This window comes from Pleurotus ostreatus, assembly GCF_014466165.1.
Source record: "Pleurotus ostreatus strain PC9 chromosome Unknown scaffold_1, whole genome shotgun sequence".
NCBI classification, from domain to species: domain Eukaryota; kingdom Fungi; phylum Basidiomycota; class Agaricomycetes; order Agaricales; family Pleurotaceae; genus Pleurotus; species Pleurotus ostreatus.
The window spans coordinates 3,575,168-3,589,704 of record NW_023503156.1 but is presented as its reverse complement, the minus strand read 5'-3'; the positions used below and the strand labels follow the sequence as shown (position 1 = coordinate 3,589,704).

At 52.8% G+C, this 14,537-nt stretch overlaps 5 protein-coding genes across 5 annotated transcripts; 1 reads left to right on the top strand and 4 right to left on the bottom strand.

The window, feature by feature from the left end:
• Positions 1 to 21: 21 nt before the first annotated feature.
• PC9H_001321 (uncharacterized protein) lies at positions 22 to 3,383 on the bottom strand (the record flags this gene model as incomplete). The annotated part of the gene is made up of 14 exons (XM_036770971.1): positions 22 to 660; positions 731 to 1,008; positions 1,086 to 1,188; positions 1,243 to 1,308; positions 1,359 to 1,442; positions 1,500 to 1,636; positions 1,696 to 1,900; positions 1,953 to 2,191; positions 2,238 to 2,423; positions 2,470 to 2,602; positions 2,656 to 2,763; positions 2,821 to 2,951; positions 3,002 to 3,041; positions 3,090 to 3,383. 14 exons carry the CDS (start codon positions 3,381 to 3,383, stop codon positions 22 to 24), a joined length of 2,643 nt encoding a protein of 880 aa, XP_036636816.1.
• Positions 3,384 to 4,206: 823 nt separating this feature from the next.
• On the bottom strand, positions 4,207 to 5,988 carry PC9H_001320 (uncharacterized protein; the record flags this gene model as incomplete). Its single annotated transcript, XM_036770970.1, has 4 exons — positions 4,207 to 4,689; positions 4,755 to 5,450; positions 5,505 to 5,720; positions 5,776 to 5,988. The coding sequence occupies 4 exons, from the start codon at positions 5,986 to 5,988 to the stop codon at positions 4,207 to 4,209; spliced, it is 1,608 nt and encodes a 535-aa protein (XP_036636815.1).
• Positions 5,989 to 6,589: 601 nt separating this feature from the next.
• PC9H_001319 (uncharacterized protein) lies at positions 6,590 to 7,183 on the bottom strand (the record flags this gene model as incomplete). Its single annotated transcript, XM_036770969.1, has 1 exon — positions 6,590 to 7,183. The coding sequence occupies one exon, from the start codon at positions 7,181 to 7,183 to the stop codon at positions 6,590 to 6,592; it is 594 nt and encodes a 197-aa protein (XP_036636814.1).
• An 827-nt stretch (positions 7,184 to 8,010) lies between these two features.
• UBC11 (Ubiquitin-conjugating enzyme E2 11) lies at positions 8,011 to 8,892 on the bottom strand (the record flags this gene model as incomplete). The annotated part of the gene is made up of 7 exons (XM_036770968.1): positions 8,011 to 8,066; positions 8,126 to 8,185; positions 8,249 to 8,456; positions 8,516 to 8,584; positions 8,640 to 8,660; positions 8,716 to 8,743; positions 8,795 to 8,892. 7 exons carry the CDS (start codon positions 8,890 to 8,892, stop codon positions 8,011 to 8,013), a joined length of 540 nt encoding a protein of 179 aa, XP_036636813.1.
• Positions 8,893 to 9,168: 276 nt separating this feature from the next.
• Positions 9,169 to 14,253, top strand: PC9H_001317 (uncharacterized protein; the record flags this gene model as incomplete). Its single annotated transcript, XM_036770967.1, has 6 exons — positions 9,169 to 9,381; positions 9,473 to 9,662; positions 9,713 to 9,749; positions 9,801 to 13,703; positions 13,761 to 13,968; positions 14,023 to 14,253. The coding sequence occupies 6 exons, from the start codon at positions 9,169 to 9,171 to the stop codon at positions 14,251 to 14,253; spliced, it is 4,782 nt and encodes a 1,593-aa protein (XP_036636812.1).
• Positions 14,254 to 14,537: the final 284 nt, after the last annotated feature.

Sequence of the window (14,537 nt, the reverse complement as noted above, 5' to 3'; positions counted from 1 at the left end):
GTCTAGCATACATAGACCCTACTATGCGAGAGGGTCGAAGTCACCCCAATCATTGTTAGAGGGCTTTTGTGATGGTATGGATGTTTGTGCTGGACGAGACGGTGTCAGCAAACCACCCATCACAGGGGGTGTTGCTTGCACTGGTGTCAGTGTGGGGGGAGCGGAGAACCCTAAAGGCGGTGGCGGCGTGCTTGCGGCCATAGGGGTAATACTGGACAGGGAGAGGTTGTAATTCGGACGCTGTGGTGGCGATCCAGAACTGAACGGGATAGTCGCGGGGATCGGAGCTGCAGCTGGTATCGCTATATTGTAATTAGGCCGCTGAGGTGGCATCGATACTTGGGCATGTGTTGGTATCGTGCTGGAGAGGCTTCCAGTATTGTTTGGTTGCATCGGTTGCATGGAAGGCCAAGAAGTCTGCGAGGATGTACCGGTATGACGGGGCTGCAAGGGTGTCGTAGTCGTTGTAGATACCGATGGACGTGACTGGGTTTGGGAAGAGAAGCCGTTGTTAAACGAAGAGGCTGATATCTGTTTGGCTCCAAGCTTCGACGCCCTGGTTGGAACGAAAGAAGGCGAGGGTGATGGGGAATTCGTAGTGTTGGCTCTAGGAGATGCTGGCGCCGAATTTGCGGCAACGGAGGTCTGAACCTTAGAAGCCTGCATACGGAGGTGAAAGTTAGGATGACCCGTCAGTTCACAAAGGAGGAAAGAGACCGCATGCACGCACATCATCACTGAAGATACTCCCCCAAACGTCGTCTTCCCAGGAACTATTTGTTTGGTTTGTTGATTTTGCTGGTATACCATTACCTCCGCCGACAAGGTGTTCAAAGTCCACCGACCCAGCGAAGCTTTGGACTCCATTTGCGTTTCCGTTGGTGTTAAGTGACGACCTGTCTTCTAGCCGCTGCGAGTCCCTCAGGAATTGATTATGCTCTTTCTCCACTCGCTCGCCTAGCTTCTTAATCACTCCCATAAATCGCTGGAATTGATCTAGATTTAGTACTGAATATATAGTATGCGCGAAGGAGTCAAGGACGTTAAGTACGCGTTGTTCAAGGAAGTGCAAAGTATGCACTTACGTGGTCCCATTGACATTGACCAAAGCTGGGGTAAGACGAGGGTTGCGACAGCTTCACGGTCGACTTTGAAACCCATGGCTTCTTGCACGGAGAGGGTAGCCATCTGTGGCCATTTCATCAGCCTCTGAAATTTTGAGAAGAGAGAGCGTGTTTCAACCATGACAGCGGGCTCTTTCGTCCTAATCTTGGACAGGAGCGGTACTAGCTTTTGCGTGAGGCTGGACTATCGAGTAGTTATATATTAAGAATCATTGTGATTGGTAATTAACGTACTTGGTCCAGTGTCTTCACCATCGTCAAAAAGGTCGTCAACGTCGCGACTTTAACACTCAACACCCTAGTCTTTGAGAAAACATACTGCGAGAAACGAGGGTGGTCAGAATCGGGTACTCGAGGAGGTGTTGATGAGCGTACGGCAACTCGGGGGAAAAGCGTCCCTTGAACCTCGGCGTAGTCGATGCTCTCGCATAGGTCTGGTACTGCCTTCAATGCGCGTTCTTGAACTACCGCATGCTCTGATTCAAGGGCATTATACACCAGGGGGAGTACCTCTACGCCGCAGCACCATGAGTTATACATGGTGAGGCAGCATACACAAGGAAGACTTTACGTTCTCGGAAGACCACCTTGTCGGTCTTACCCTGGAGCATTGAAAGGTTGTCTAAGAGTGTTAGCATATTCTGCGGAGGCTCCTTGATCGCAAACAGCGGCTTCAAGCTGGGTAGCACCGTGGTCGCGAATTGCGATGGGGTGAGGGCGTTAGAAATGGCGAAGACGTTGGGAAGAATATATGGAAGTAGGTGAGTGTCTTTCATCTAGAATGAAGTCAATCATAGCTAAGTCTTGCCGTGTGAGACTGGCGCATACTTCTTCCAGAAGAGAGGGTAATATCTTCCTAGACTTGAGGCCTTCTGAGAATCTGTCTAAAACACTGGTCAGACCCTTCATGAAAGATATCTTTTCTTCGCGCGTTTTGGCGGTGAAGTTGGAGCGGTCTAGGAAGTTCAAAGTGGAGATCGGGAGGGAGGAGAAGAATGCGTGGGACGGGAGGGTGCTAGGGCTTGGACGGCTCGTTGCATGTCGAGTAATCATCGAGCGCAGGAGTTCTACGTGTGCGTAAGTAGACGATTGCGTGTTTGCCAATCAACTCACCTTGCAGATCGGTGTCCAGTCCCTCCATGCCAGGGATGGAACGACCGGCGTTGTCTCGTAAGCCACCTAGACTGCCATGGTTCTTAAACGGGGGGTTTCCTTTGCAGTGTACCGCATAGATGAGGCACCCAAGACTGTACATGTCAGACGCTGTGAGCAACGCTTCGTCCAGCGCGTATTCGGGTGCTGAATGGTGTCGTTAGACCGAATGGTGCGAACGAGGAAGCCTTACCCATATAATCGAAACTGCGTTGGATGTAAGGTGGAACTCTCCCGTCGAAAGTTGGAAACTCCCATCGCGCTGGTGATCCTCCAGGTCCGATCAGTGCTATAGTCAGCCCCAGGCCAGCTAGTTTCCAATCTCCCTATAAATATAACGCGTCGGTAAATCAGGAGATGATCTCGGGAATTCACTGACGGCATTATTGATCACTATACTCTCCGGACAGATATTGGAGTGTATTAGCTGCGCAGAGGTGTGGATGAAGGCGAGACCTTTGCATATTTGAAGAATACCCTTCTGTATCTGGGCAACAACAATATGTAAGTACAGTGTACATCGTCTTAATTGTAAACGACGAACTTCGACTTCATCCAACTCTACGAGGGGGGAGTACCGCTGTGACCCTGGAATAGATAAATCGAGAGACGAGAGGATGGGTTCAGTCGCGAAGATGATTTCGCTGCGGGTTTCTTCCAGTGGTTCCACCATTTCTGTCACGTCCGTTCAGCGGTCGCACGGAAGGTCCAGCTCAGTCACGAACCTAGAATGGAAGGGTGCCGAAGACGTCCGAGGGCCGATGCCTGCACGCTGTGTGAGGCATTCTAGAAACTATCCATTCATGAACGCACCTCAGCTTTCAAGACCTCTAGCGTACGGTCTTTGGCACTGGGCGATAGCCTCTCCATCTCCGGTCCCCGCTTATCAAAGCTCCATACAGAAACACGTTTGTTCGTGACCTTGTGGGAGGCCGACTGAACCTTCCATAAACCGACAGTAATGGGCGGTGAAAAGGCTGCGGGTGTCGAGGGAGATACACTGCTAGGGCCTGGGGTCGAGGATCTGCTGCCAGTGGAGGGTCCTCCTATATTATACGATTGTGATATAGCAGTCCGGGCAAAGAAAGATGTGGCGGCAGCGAACATGCTGGAACTGCGGTTGACGATATGCGGAAACGTCCTTGAAATGGACATTTCAGGGTATGCGCATGTTTGGTTCTCCGCCCTCCCGACGCTTCCATTTTTAGTAAAAGTCGGTACCCATGCACCACACTCTTGTTTATAACTATGCTTGTTGGCTACACTGAGCACCCTTTGGGCTCCTGAGAGACTACCTTGACGCGAAAGGGCAATGCATTTGCACTTGATAAATACAATATTTTGATGGGAAAAATAGTGGAAGTAAATTTATGAGCTGGTGCAGCAACTGTCGCAAATAGTAGTATATGATACCGTATCGTGATGATCAAAGGGAGGGGGAGAGAACAATAAGATTGGGACAGATGTAGACAAAAACACAGAGCGAATTCCACGGATGATAATGACGATGATGGGATATGCGATGGATAGAAGAGGGAAGAGATGGGCAGGCGGGTAAACGAGCGGCAGGAAGGCATGTTCGGAATGAACGGATGCGCAAAGTCATAAGTTGAGTTGAATCAGCGAGGTTTTGACAAGGAGTGTGGGGCGAATTTCAATGAACAGATAAACCAGTACCTAGATAACAAGAGAAATAGAGGGAACGAGCAGAATGAGTACAGACAGGAAGCCTGCACCCATAGAAGGTCGCGCAAAAAAGGAAGGAGGAACATCAAAAAGATCGAACTCTAACCGAACTAGATAATTAGTCTCCTCGTCCGTTGTCTTCAGTCAGAACTTGGGCATTCTGCATTGCCGTGAGAATCATTTATATACCATTTGAGCAAGTTTCTTGTGTAGGTCTGGATCGCTCTAGCAAGTGGCACGCTGATTAGATGTCCAGCGGTTCGTGCGAGCGCGTGTCCAACGCCCCACTCCTTGCAGCCTCGTTGAGACCAATCCTGCTATCCCTCCTTGTGAAGCCACCGACACCAGGTCCACGGGGTTGGCGCACAACACTGGCCCCGTTGTCATGGCCGTTCAACACTCCCGCGCTAACGATGCTTGAAGGCAAGCTCGGAACGGGCGGCACACCGCCAAATCCACCGTTGTTCCCCGAGTCCGAGAACAGCGAATTGAAGTTGTTGGAGATACGTCGGGAAGGGGATGCGATAGTGGCATAGCCTTCGCGAATGTTGCCATTGGAGGGTCGGGAGACGAGGCGGGGCGCTTGCGAATGCAAAGTCTTCATGTCGGGCATTGATTTCTTCACTCGCAGACCACCAGAGCTCTGTGGCATAGTAGATCCAGATGAGGTGAGGAAAACAGAAGGCGCGCGCGAGAGTGTGTGAGGTTGGCGTTGAGCTTGTTGCTTCTATTCATAAACGCATGGCCGATCAGGATGCATTCGACGACTACGTGGAAAGAATGGAAACGTACCCTCTGGGGATCAATACGGGTGACGACTGCGTAACGCTCTTCACCCTCCCCAACGGAATAGTGATAGACGCCAAGCTTCTGAGCAATGAGGTGAACAATACGTCTTTGCTTGGGCGATAGAGTGCGAGAGAAGGCAAGCTCATCACGCATGGGATCGTCTTTGAAGAGCAGGATTCGCGAATAGATCTCCAAAGTAGACGGGTCGTTTAGATCAAGCTCATTTGCCGACAACTTCTCCGAAGTGCTAGGGGTGGCTGGCGGTAATGGTGGCTGTGGAGCAGCCGGCGCAGAGGAGAGAGGGAGGTTATACGAAGGCATGGTGCTGACATTGGGAGGAGAGTATTGCGATTGTTGTTGGTAGGAGGTGGCTGAGAAGGAGCGCGAAGGGGTGTAGGCACCAGTCAGCGGTGAACCAAATTCATCGTAAGGCGTCTGGATGTGTTCTTTCTCAAGTTGCATGGAGCGCATACGACGGAGGGCCTTCTCCCTTTCAATCCTTTCCTTCTCTCCAGCTTGGAGCACTTTCTTGTACTCTACTCGCAATTTTCTGCCTTGCACATCAAATCCGTTCAAAGCCGCCACGACCGCATCCGCGTCCGCAGACTGGCGGAAGTTGGCAAAGGCTAAACCACGGAATGCCCCCTGTTGATCGAGGTGATAGTTGAAGGCATACGGTGTGGGGATCGATAAAGAGGTCTGATGCACATTGGTCAGGATCGAGCGATAGATTATAACTGCAATTTTACGCACGATTATATCAAGCAATGTTTCGCGCTTGACGTTGAATGGTATATTCTTGATTACAATGGCAGTAGGGATGATTTCATCGTCGGGGTTCAAGCTGGGGGTCGATGGAGCCATCGGGGGGTTGAGATGTCCCATTGGTGGCGAGCCACCGGCAGATGAAAAATCAGAATTATTGTTAGGTGACAAGGAACGATTATCCGGCGAACTGTCGAGCCATTGCTGAAGAAAGCATCAGCCAAGCGAATTGGAACCCATTCTGGTCACAAAAACGCACGGTTGGGAGAGCACCTCTGGCCGGCTTTGCCTTCAACGGAGACTGACCCATTGTGAGCGCTGAGAACTGAGACTGCGCAGCGATGTTCCCTGGAGAGGTTGTTGCGAAATACTGCTGCCTTGCTGGACTTCCCTCATAATCGTAAGAATCATGAAGACGTTGTTGAGGGTGGCTGTTCAAAGAAAGGGAGGAGAGATCTGGTGGGCTGGTCATTATGTCGAGTATCGGGGAACGTCGTGGCCTCTGGGCGAGTTGGGAGGAGAAGGAAGTAAGTGGATGAGTCGTGAAAACAAGTGAAAAAACAGTGCGAGATCAAGAAAATCGTTTAGCAGTCCGTTTAGGCGCCCACAGATCCTGCTTGTTTGTTCCTTGTTGGCCGCCTCATGCCTTGTAACTGGCTCCGCCCCTTGATCGTTTCATGGAAGCAGTGATTGATCTTCAAATGAACTTTGGCAAGCACCACATACCGATTGCAATTTACAAGGCAGAAGACAGTACGGCAATAACACGACCGGCGGCGTAGTTAACGGGAGCGTCGTGATGGAGCCAAATACTTCAATAAAAAGATGATAATGATACATTGGTGTGATGTATAAGGTACAAGAGCCAGCATCTGATGAGTCAGGCAGAAGGATGGGATGAGATTCAAACACGGCAGAATGATGGTTGGTGGACGCACAGCGCCAATAACCTTGTTCGTACATGCTTAGAATCAAACCGGCATCCCTCCTTGTGCGAAACAAGGTAACCAGCACCTAGAAGTGAACGAAGCACCTAGAAGTGAACGAAGCAGACCTATCCACGAATGGCCAGACTATCGCATGCCACCAGGGCTGATTGCGACAGGCTCTGGCGCCCTCAAGATCTCTTCCACGTTAAAGGGGAGTTGTATACACCCTGAGTGATCCCAAGGACCTCGCAAGACCCGTGGTGAACCCCCTCCACTAGAAGTCGAAGACATGCTCGCATTGGAGCTGGAGCGGCTCCTGCCTGCTGCATCGCGATCGTGCAAGTTGGCCTTCGACAACGACGCGAACGAGGAGTTCGAAAGCGAGCTCAACGACGACGTGCTTGAGTTGTTCGACGGCACGTATGGGTAGGGGTGCGCGAACGCCTCGCAGTCGGAGAGCGAGACAGCCGCCAAGGGCAGGCGTGACGGCGGAGAGGGGATAGGAAGGGATTGTTGGTTGTGAATAAGTGCCGCGTTCGGAGGGTTTTCTATGCTGTTATGCCTGGAACGAGGTCGGGGGACAGGCCCTTGGACCATGGAGGTAGCCTCGAACATCGGCATGCTTGGATGGAATGCCGGCACCGGAACAGAGGGAAGTGCGTGCCGTCTGAAACTCCGAGCTGGAACACCAGGAATGAGACGGAGAGCAGTGGGAGGCGAACGACGGGGACGAGGCATGCTGTGGAGTATTGTGTGAAGGAGTGTGTGTCGAGTCTACTCGAGTGTGGGTGCACTGGGCAAGGCTGAAAAATAAGGCAGGATGAATGAGAAAATGTATGGTGGAATATGTGATACAGTAGAGGGGGAAAATAATCGATACAGCGACAAGTGGTAGGCGTCGTGTACCGAGAAGCACCAGTCGCGCACCACTTTATATTGGATGAAAGTATTCGCGTTGATACCAACAGCCGCGTGGACATGGAGCCACCCTCGCTCGTCTTGAAGAACAGTAGGGACGCCAACTCACATGAAAATGTGGGGAACTCGAACAGAGATAACGGTATCCGTGAAGCAACGTCAGAAACTTGTGAAAAGCAACCAGCACTTTTCACAATATCGAGACGCTTGGAGGTTCAGAGATTGTTGCTATCGTTTGTGTTGAGGTTCAGCGCACGACGTGAACAGAGTGCCAGTCGAGGGGGAGGAGGGGGAACCTGGAGAGCAAGCTGTGCTGTAGAGGTAAAGCTAAAAAAACCCTGAGTCCATGCAAAACCAGTTAGCGCCCATACAATATAGCCGGCGTTGCTACTGACGACCTCGATGAGCGTTGCTGTACGAGCTGATGCGCGTCCAAAGTGCCCCCATGCTCTGCCAGTGGCGTTGAGACGGAGGCAATACACTCGTTCTAGGACCATGGGGACACATATCATTGGGCTTAACATACAGTGGATGCACAGAGGAAATATACATGTAGACAACGTAAATAACACATTGGCTACGCGGGAGCGACATAAGAAGCCGCAGTATGTTCGCTGATGGATGATGATGCACAAACGACGCTGAGATTAAGCAGATTCATCTTTCAGAGGTCGGTAGTGCTTCGTGATTTGCGTTTTGAATGCTGGCAAGATAGATAGACGTATCAGTGAGATGGTCTTCTTGCGAAACCTTGGCTCTTACCTTCGGGGCTGTCCCAAAGGGATGCGGCATCAGGATTAAGGGGTGAAGCATTGTTCGGTTCTATCATTGGTGATGCAAAGTCATGATCGAGGTAACACCCTGAAGCTGTATTCATTCACGAACCTCCCAAGAGCGATTGGAGAGAAATCAGGATGGTCTGCACGCTATAGACGGCCGACCATTTATCTTGCAGAATATCCAGGCAAATCGCCCCGCTATTGATATCAACGTTAGGATGGTAGCATGGCGTTTCGAACTTAATCGTCGGCGCGACATAAGGGTAGTTCGGCGGAAAGGCGATGGATATACGGAACGTCAGACCAGCGTATATCTGCACCGCGGTGTCGAAGTGAGCAATTAAAGCAGGGAACTTGCGAGATCTAGACATACTGTTCCCGCTGGTCCTTCAATCGTTCCTACCCAGTCGAAGAGGTTACCGTCATTTCGCGGGAAGGCAGACTGCGGAGTAGTTTAGCGCGCCGGCAGGTGCGGAGGTAGTACCACATTCACTCACTATACCGGGTGAAGAGGACATCTGGCGTTATTCTGGTTAGCATTCGGCGAGCGGGTGAGCGGGTGAGGTGGCTTACCATGAGCGTCATAAGTTCACTACTGAGTCTACAGGATCGCTATTAGCTATGTACCCAAGTTAATGAACGTTAATGGCACCGTTTCGCCACGCTTCCTGCAGCAGGTTGGGGCGTGCCCGCGACATTCGACTTGTTGTTCGATCGGGGTGGAGCGAGGGAGGATGTGAGCTGTTCCATGGTATGAAGCGGGCTAAGATGCACAGAAAGCTCTAATCAATAGATTGAAAACACGAAGGGGGAGGAGAAGATGGCGGTTCGAGGAAGAGAGGTTCCAACATGCCACTCAACTTTTCAGGCGCGATCAACCACGTGACCCTTCCTCGTTGCTTCCCGTTGTGGTATGTTTTCCCGACAGCGCCAAAGTCAGCGGCAGAGTTATAAAGTAATCTACTATCATTTACTGATTCGCCTGGTGGCAAGCACAGGCCGAAGGGTAGACGACATTGAGGCTTGATGTCGCCTCGCGCCTCGACACAGGCTGCGCAAGCAACCGCAACCGCCGCTACCAGCCAAAACAACGACACCAAGAAGCAGAACGAGAAGATCTTCCACCTCTTCCTAAAAAAACTCGCCAGCCCAAATCCCCCCGTCTACACCGAGGCCTGCAGAAAGCTCGCCCAATGGCTCAACGACGCGCGTGCGTACTACCCCGAGGCGCTGTCATGGGTGAGTCTGCTGGGCAGTGTTGCGCGTAGTGGGAATATCTCATTCACAGGCAGAGCTTAGATTCTTAAACTGTTGCTGGTGAGTTGTGCAGGGATGGTTTGGGATTGGTGCTGATGTTGCGAAGAGGGCACAGAGGACGCTCAGCGAGCAGGCAGGGGTGACGGGCAAGAGCCCCTTCCATATCTCGCTAGCAGGAAGCAACCCCTTCGCGCCAGAATATAGAGACTTGGTCAACACCGTGGCCAAGTATCGCGCGCAGTTTGTAAACACAGAGTTCTTGGGTGAGCTTGTGCGCTACGTGACAGTTCATAGTGACTGACTTTATGTTCAGAGCATCTTGACCTATTTTGCAGGAGCGTAGATGACAGGTGCGCGCGAGTGTGGCGGGGTTAATAGCAAGCTCACGATTATATTCGCAGATTCGCAGTCAAGTCGTCAAAATCAACACCCCCCACCCCCCACACAGATGCACTCGCCGCGCCACCGAACGCGGTGATGGCCCAACCTCCGAGGACTCAGCCCATCTCCACCAAACTTGCCCCCCCTGCGACCAACCCAACGACCGTCACCGTCACCGCCTCCACCTCCACAACCGTCCCCGCAGCTAACCCCTTACCAAAATCAACTTCAGCTCAAGCAGCCGGGAGAGGGGCAGGAGTGGGAGGGGCAGGTGAAGGTGAAGCAAGAGCAGGCGAAGCGGGAGCAGGGGAGGGATTTGTGCGAGGTGCGCCGTTAATTACTGCGAAACACATACCAAAATCCCCGCCTAAAGCAGCGCGTCCGGATAATCCAGATCCTTTAGCTCCCTCTGCTACGTCCTCGACATTGACATCGAAAACCAACCCAACGTTAAATGCCGTACAAACATCAATGACACCAATACCGACGCCCGTTTCCCGACCAACATCCAACACTCCCAACCCCACGCCAACCCTGACGTCGAAACCAGCCACCAGGCTGTCGACTTCGACACCGCACTCGAACACACCGTCACCCAACCCAAACACACCGACACCGACACCGACTACCCTAGCGCCCAAGGCAGGCGGCGTGAAGCTGCGGCGTAGGAACATGCCGCGGGCGGACATCCTGGATGCGGATGATGAGGACGCGCGGCGGCGGCTGGAGGCGGCGAAGCTGCCGGGGATTACGGTGGATCGGCGAGCTGGGTTGAAGAAACGTGGGTCTGGGTCTGGGAGTGGGAGTGGGCGAGGTGGTGGCGGAGGAGGTGGGAGTGGGAGCACGGCGAAGTCCCCTTCTATACCTGTACCAGCCTCCGCCACTCACACAGGAGCGGCTGGTGGTGCTGGTGTTAACGAGCGAACGCCTGAGGCTGCGAGGGTGAAGGCTGAAGTTGCGGATGAGCGGACGCCTGCGCTTTCTGTTTCGCAAGGACCGGGATCAGAGTCTGGGTCGCGCGAGGCGACAAGCCCTTTGCAAGGTCAAGTGGCGCCTCCGGTTCCACTCAAGAGCGAGCCAGCGCCGTCTGCTCTGGTACAGCCCGATGGTCACAGTGCTATACCTCTGGAGAGCCGATCGCCGCACCCTGCACCTGGAGTAGAGGCTATGCTTGCCGACGGTGAGGGGGAGGTAACACAATCGGCCCCGCCTCAACGTGTTGCGAGTCAGAGAGCGGAGCCTGCACCACAGGGAGAAGAACCACGCGAGTCGACTTCGGCCCCGCCCGAACGTGCTGCTGGCGAAAGCGTCGAGACTGTTCCTAATTTGCAGATGGAAGAGCAACCCGAACCGACAGAGAATAAAGTCGTCGCGGCCGACCCTGAGGTGCAAGCTTCTGACGAACCCGTTGTGTCAGAAGCACTTGAGGAACCGCGACCAGCATCTAATACCGAAGTCGAAGCCGAGGCCAAAGCTAACGACGAACCCGTGGGGGCGGTCGAAACCCCCAAGGTTGCTGAAGATGAGGGGTTGAAGTCGCCATTGTCCTTGTCCACGACAGAGAGCCGGGGGTCGACGTCGACGCCTTTTGCACTGCGATTCCAACTGTCCCAGGCGGTCTTCACGAGCCCTTCTAGTATCTCGGGTTCCCCTGAACGCGGACCATCGATCGTACACGAGAATACTCCACTCCCACTCGCTACCGTTGTACCTCTTACCGATCCTACCCCTGCTGCCGACGCTGTGTATTCAGAAATCCCTTCAGAGATACCACATGTCTCCGCGCATGGGACGCCTCAGCCTCAGGCAGAACCTGCTGCGGCTCCCACCGAAGAACGGAGATCGCAGTCCGTTGCGTCTGAGAGGCATGCCAGCCTTCCGATGTCGCCGAGGTTCCTGGAGGCGCAAATGGAGGTTGTTGCCGACGGGCCGTCTTTATCTACATCCCCCAGCCAAATACAGCAACCACGGAGGTCGCTATCTGCGTCTGCGTCTGCGCCTGAGACTGCATCGCATGATGGTCTCCCGATGTCGCTGAGGTTCCTCGAGTCGCAGATGCATGTAGTCGGTGACGGGGATGTGGATGTGGAGGAGGGTGAGGGCGCGAAGCCAGTGGTTGCGACTGAGACTATTTCTGTGGACCCGCCGTTGCAGCCGAAGAATGATGACCTCTCTGAGGAGGCGCCAGTCCGTTCGTACGCTCCCGATGTACACGAGGATCCCGATATTGCTGGCACTGTTGCCGCGCCTCTCGATCCCGACGTCCCCAACGTTGCGAGCTACGGCCTACCAGTATCGACGGACGACATAACCAACGTCTCTGAAGGTGATGGTGCCGAACAGGCGCTGGTATCGAGTTCTCAGGAAGATGCTGGAAATACTGAGGCAGTCAAAGAGGAGGTTTCTCCGCAAGAACAGCCGCAACAGGATGATGGGGTCCCCATGGATGTGGATTTCCCAGAGGCTATGGGTGGATCTGCCAGCGAACCTGTGAAAGACGACCTTCCTGAGCCGGAGCAGTCAATGGACGTTGACGCCGATGAAGGTGGAGGTGAAAGCGGAGGTGAAGGTGACGCCGGTGAAAGTATAGTTCCACCAACGCTTGAGGACGGCGAGGAGCTTGAGGCTGATGGTGGCACTTTGGACGCGCCGGTGATCACGCCTGCTCCTTTGGAGCCTGCCATTGAGGAGAAGGAAGAGGGGGAGGTTCGAGTCAGCCCATGCCCTGTCGACGTACTTACATATTCTTCAACGCCCCTCGATCCCAATAACGAAGACGAAGAAGACACAGACAACGTCACCCGTGGATCTCCCTCGGAGAGTACCTATGAAAAAGCCCGCTCGACTCCGGACACAGCGCAAGAGGTGCAGCCCGAGCATGTAGACGAGGATCAGGCTCGAGATATCCCTGAAGAACCGGTGAACGTTCAGCACGTCCAGGATGGAACTTCTACCTCGACGTCTGCGTCTGCGTCTTTCGTAAATGCAAGCGAATCATCTTCAGTGTCAGCTAAGGAACCTCTCTCCGATCACTCTCACGATGACCAGGGCTCGTCTGTCAATGAAACCAATGAAGCTGAGCAAGCTAGCCAAGCTTCAACTTCAGTCAATTGCAAGCTCTCTGAGCAGTCTCGCGACGACCCAGGCACGTCTGTCAATACAAATGATACCGACCATACTAGCCCGCCTCCTTCAGTCGCATCTGCGGGAGGTCTCTCCGAGCAATTTCGCGATGACCAGGCCACGTCTGCCAAAGAGAACGACCATATTAGTCAGTCCTCGTCAGCTTCAACCAATGACGACCCCTCCGCTCAGTTTCCCCGCGGCTCGGGAACATCGGTCGATGGCGGTATCCCCCTGGCTGCGGAACATGATAGTAACGTGTGTGATGATGCTGGTCTACCCGGACGTCAAGAATCACCATTAGAATCGAATGGAAAAAAGCCGCACATCGTGGATGTGGCTGGCCAGGATGGTAAAGATGAAAGCGGAGACGCTGTGGACGTCAGGACGTCAGCCGAGGCCCCCTTTGCCTCAATTGACGGGGGTGCCGATGCCTCTGTGTCAGGTGTCTCATATTCAGACAAAGCGGGGTTGGACCAGTCAATTTCAATAGAGACAGACCTACATCAAGTTAATAACAACGTTCCTTCTGATAACCCCAATTTCAGCTCCACCCCCAACCCCGTTGCAGACATGGATACTACGAGCGACGCGCCCACGCAAGCTGTAGATGTGCCGATCAACGATCCTGTTCCGGTCTCTGATGACCGCGTTGTCCAACCTATGTTCCGTCCCGGCGTGACAATCCTCGGTATACTTACAGGAAATGAGGAGAACGCCAAAGCGACCTCGCGTTTTGTTCTACAAAACGAGATAGAGGCATTACTAGCACAATGGAGGCGCCGCTATAAGACCCAGGTGTAGGCGCACTATTGTCTGCGCAATTATCATGCATCCTAATATTATTATTTTGTCAGGGATATGACGAATGCCGCGTCGGTATCTCTGGCGTGTTACCGTTCTAAGGACATGGCGGAGACTTTGAGTGTGGTTGGAACGTCGCCTGACGCTGCCTCGGAATTCGTCAATAGTTGCCCGCAGACATGGCCGACGGACGGAAGTTTATCGGTCGGGATGTTTTATGACGGGAAGAGGCAGTTTATACCACTAGCTCCTCCCCTTCTAGTAAGTTTAACGCTCAGTGCTGTGGAATCAAAACTCAACAAACTTTCTTCGTAGCCCACTCATGACCGATTCCTGGACGTTAGCCAATTCGTTCATGAAGGCGACAACACGTTCGAATTAGAGTTTGGGCCATCTGCAAAAATCTACACCTGCATCTTGTTCGCCCATCACCCAACACAAACCCAACTTGCAGACGTTGCACTGAGACGAAAGAGTAAAGTACTATGGGCTCAACAACTTTCTTCTTGCTTTCGCCCTCTTGAGATACCCGCATTCGTATTTTAATATAACTCCTTACCCATACTAATCATATACCAGTCCCGCCGTACTCACATGTGGATTGAACAATAACATTGCGACTTCAACATTTTCTGAGGCACGTTGCGAGGTTGTGTGATCCATTGAAGTGAAAAATAGGGCGAGGAAACGAGTAAGGTAAAGCAGTACCGTGAAGGAATGGTCTCAGCATATAAGCCTGACATAAATGTATGAAGGAGAAGGAAAAGAAAAACGAGAGTTGAAAGTTCGGGCAGACATAACCCAACCATTTACCATATTTACAAACGTAA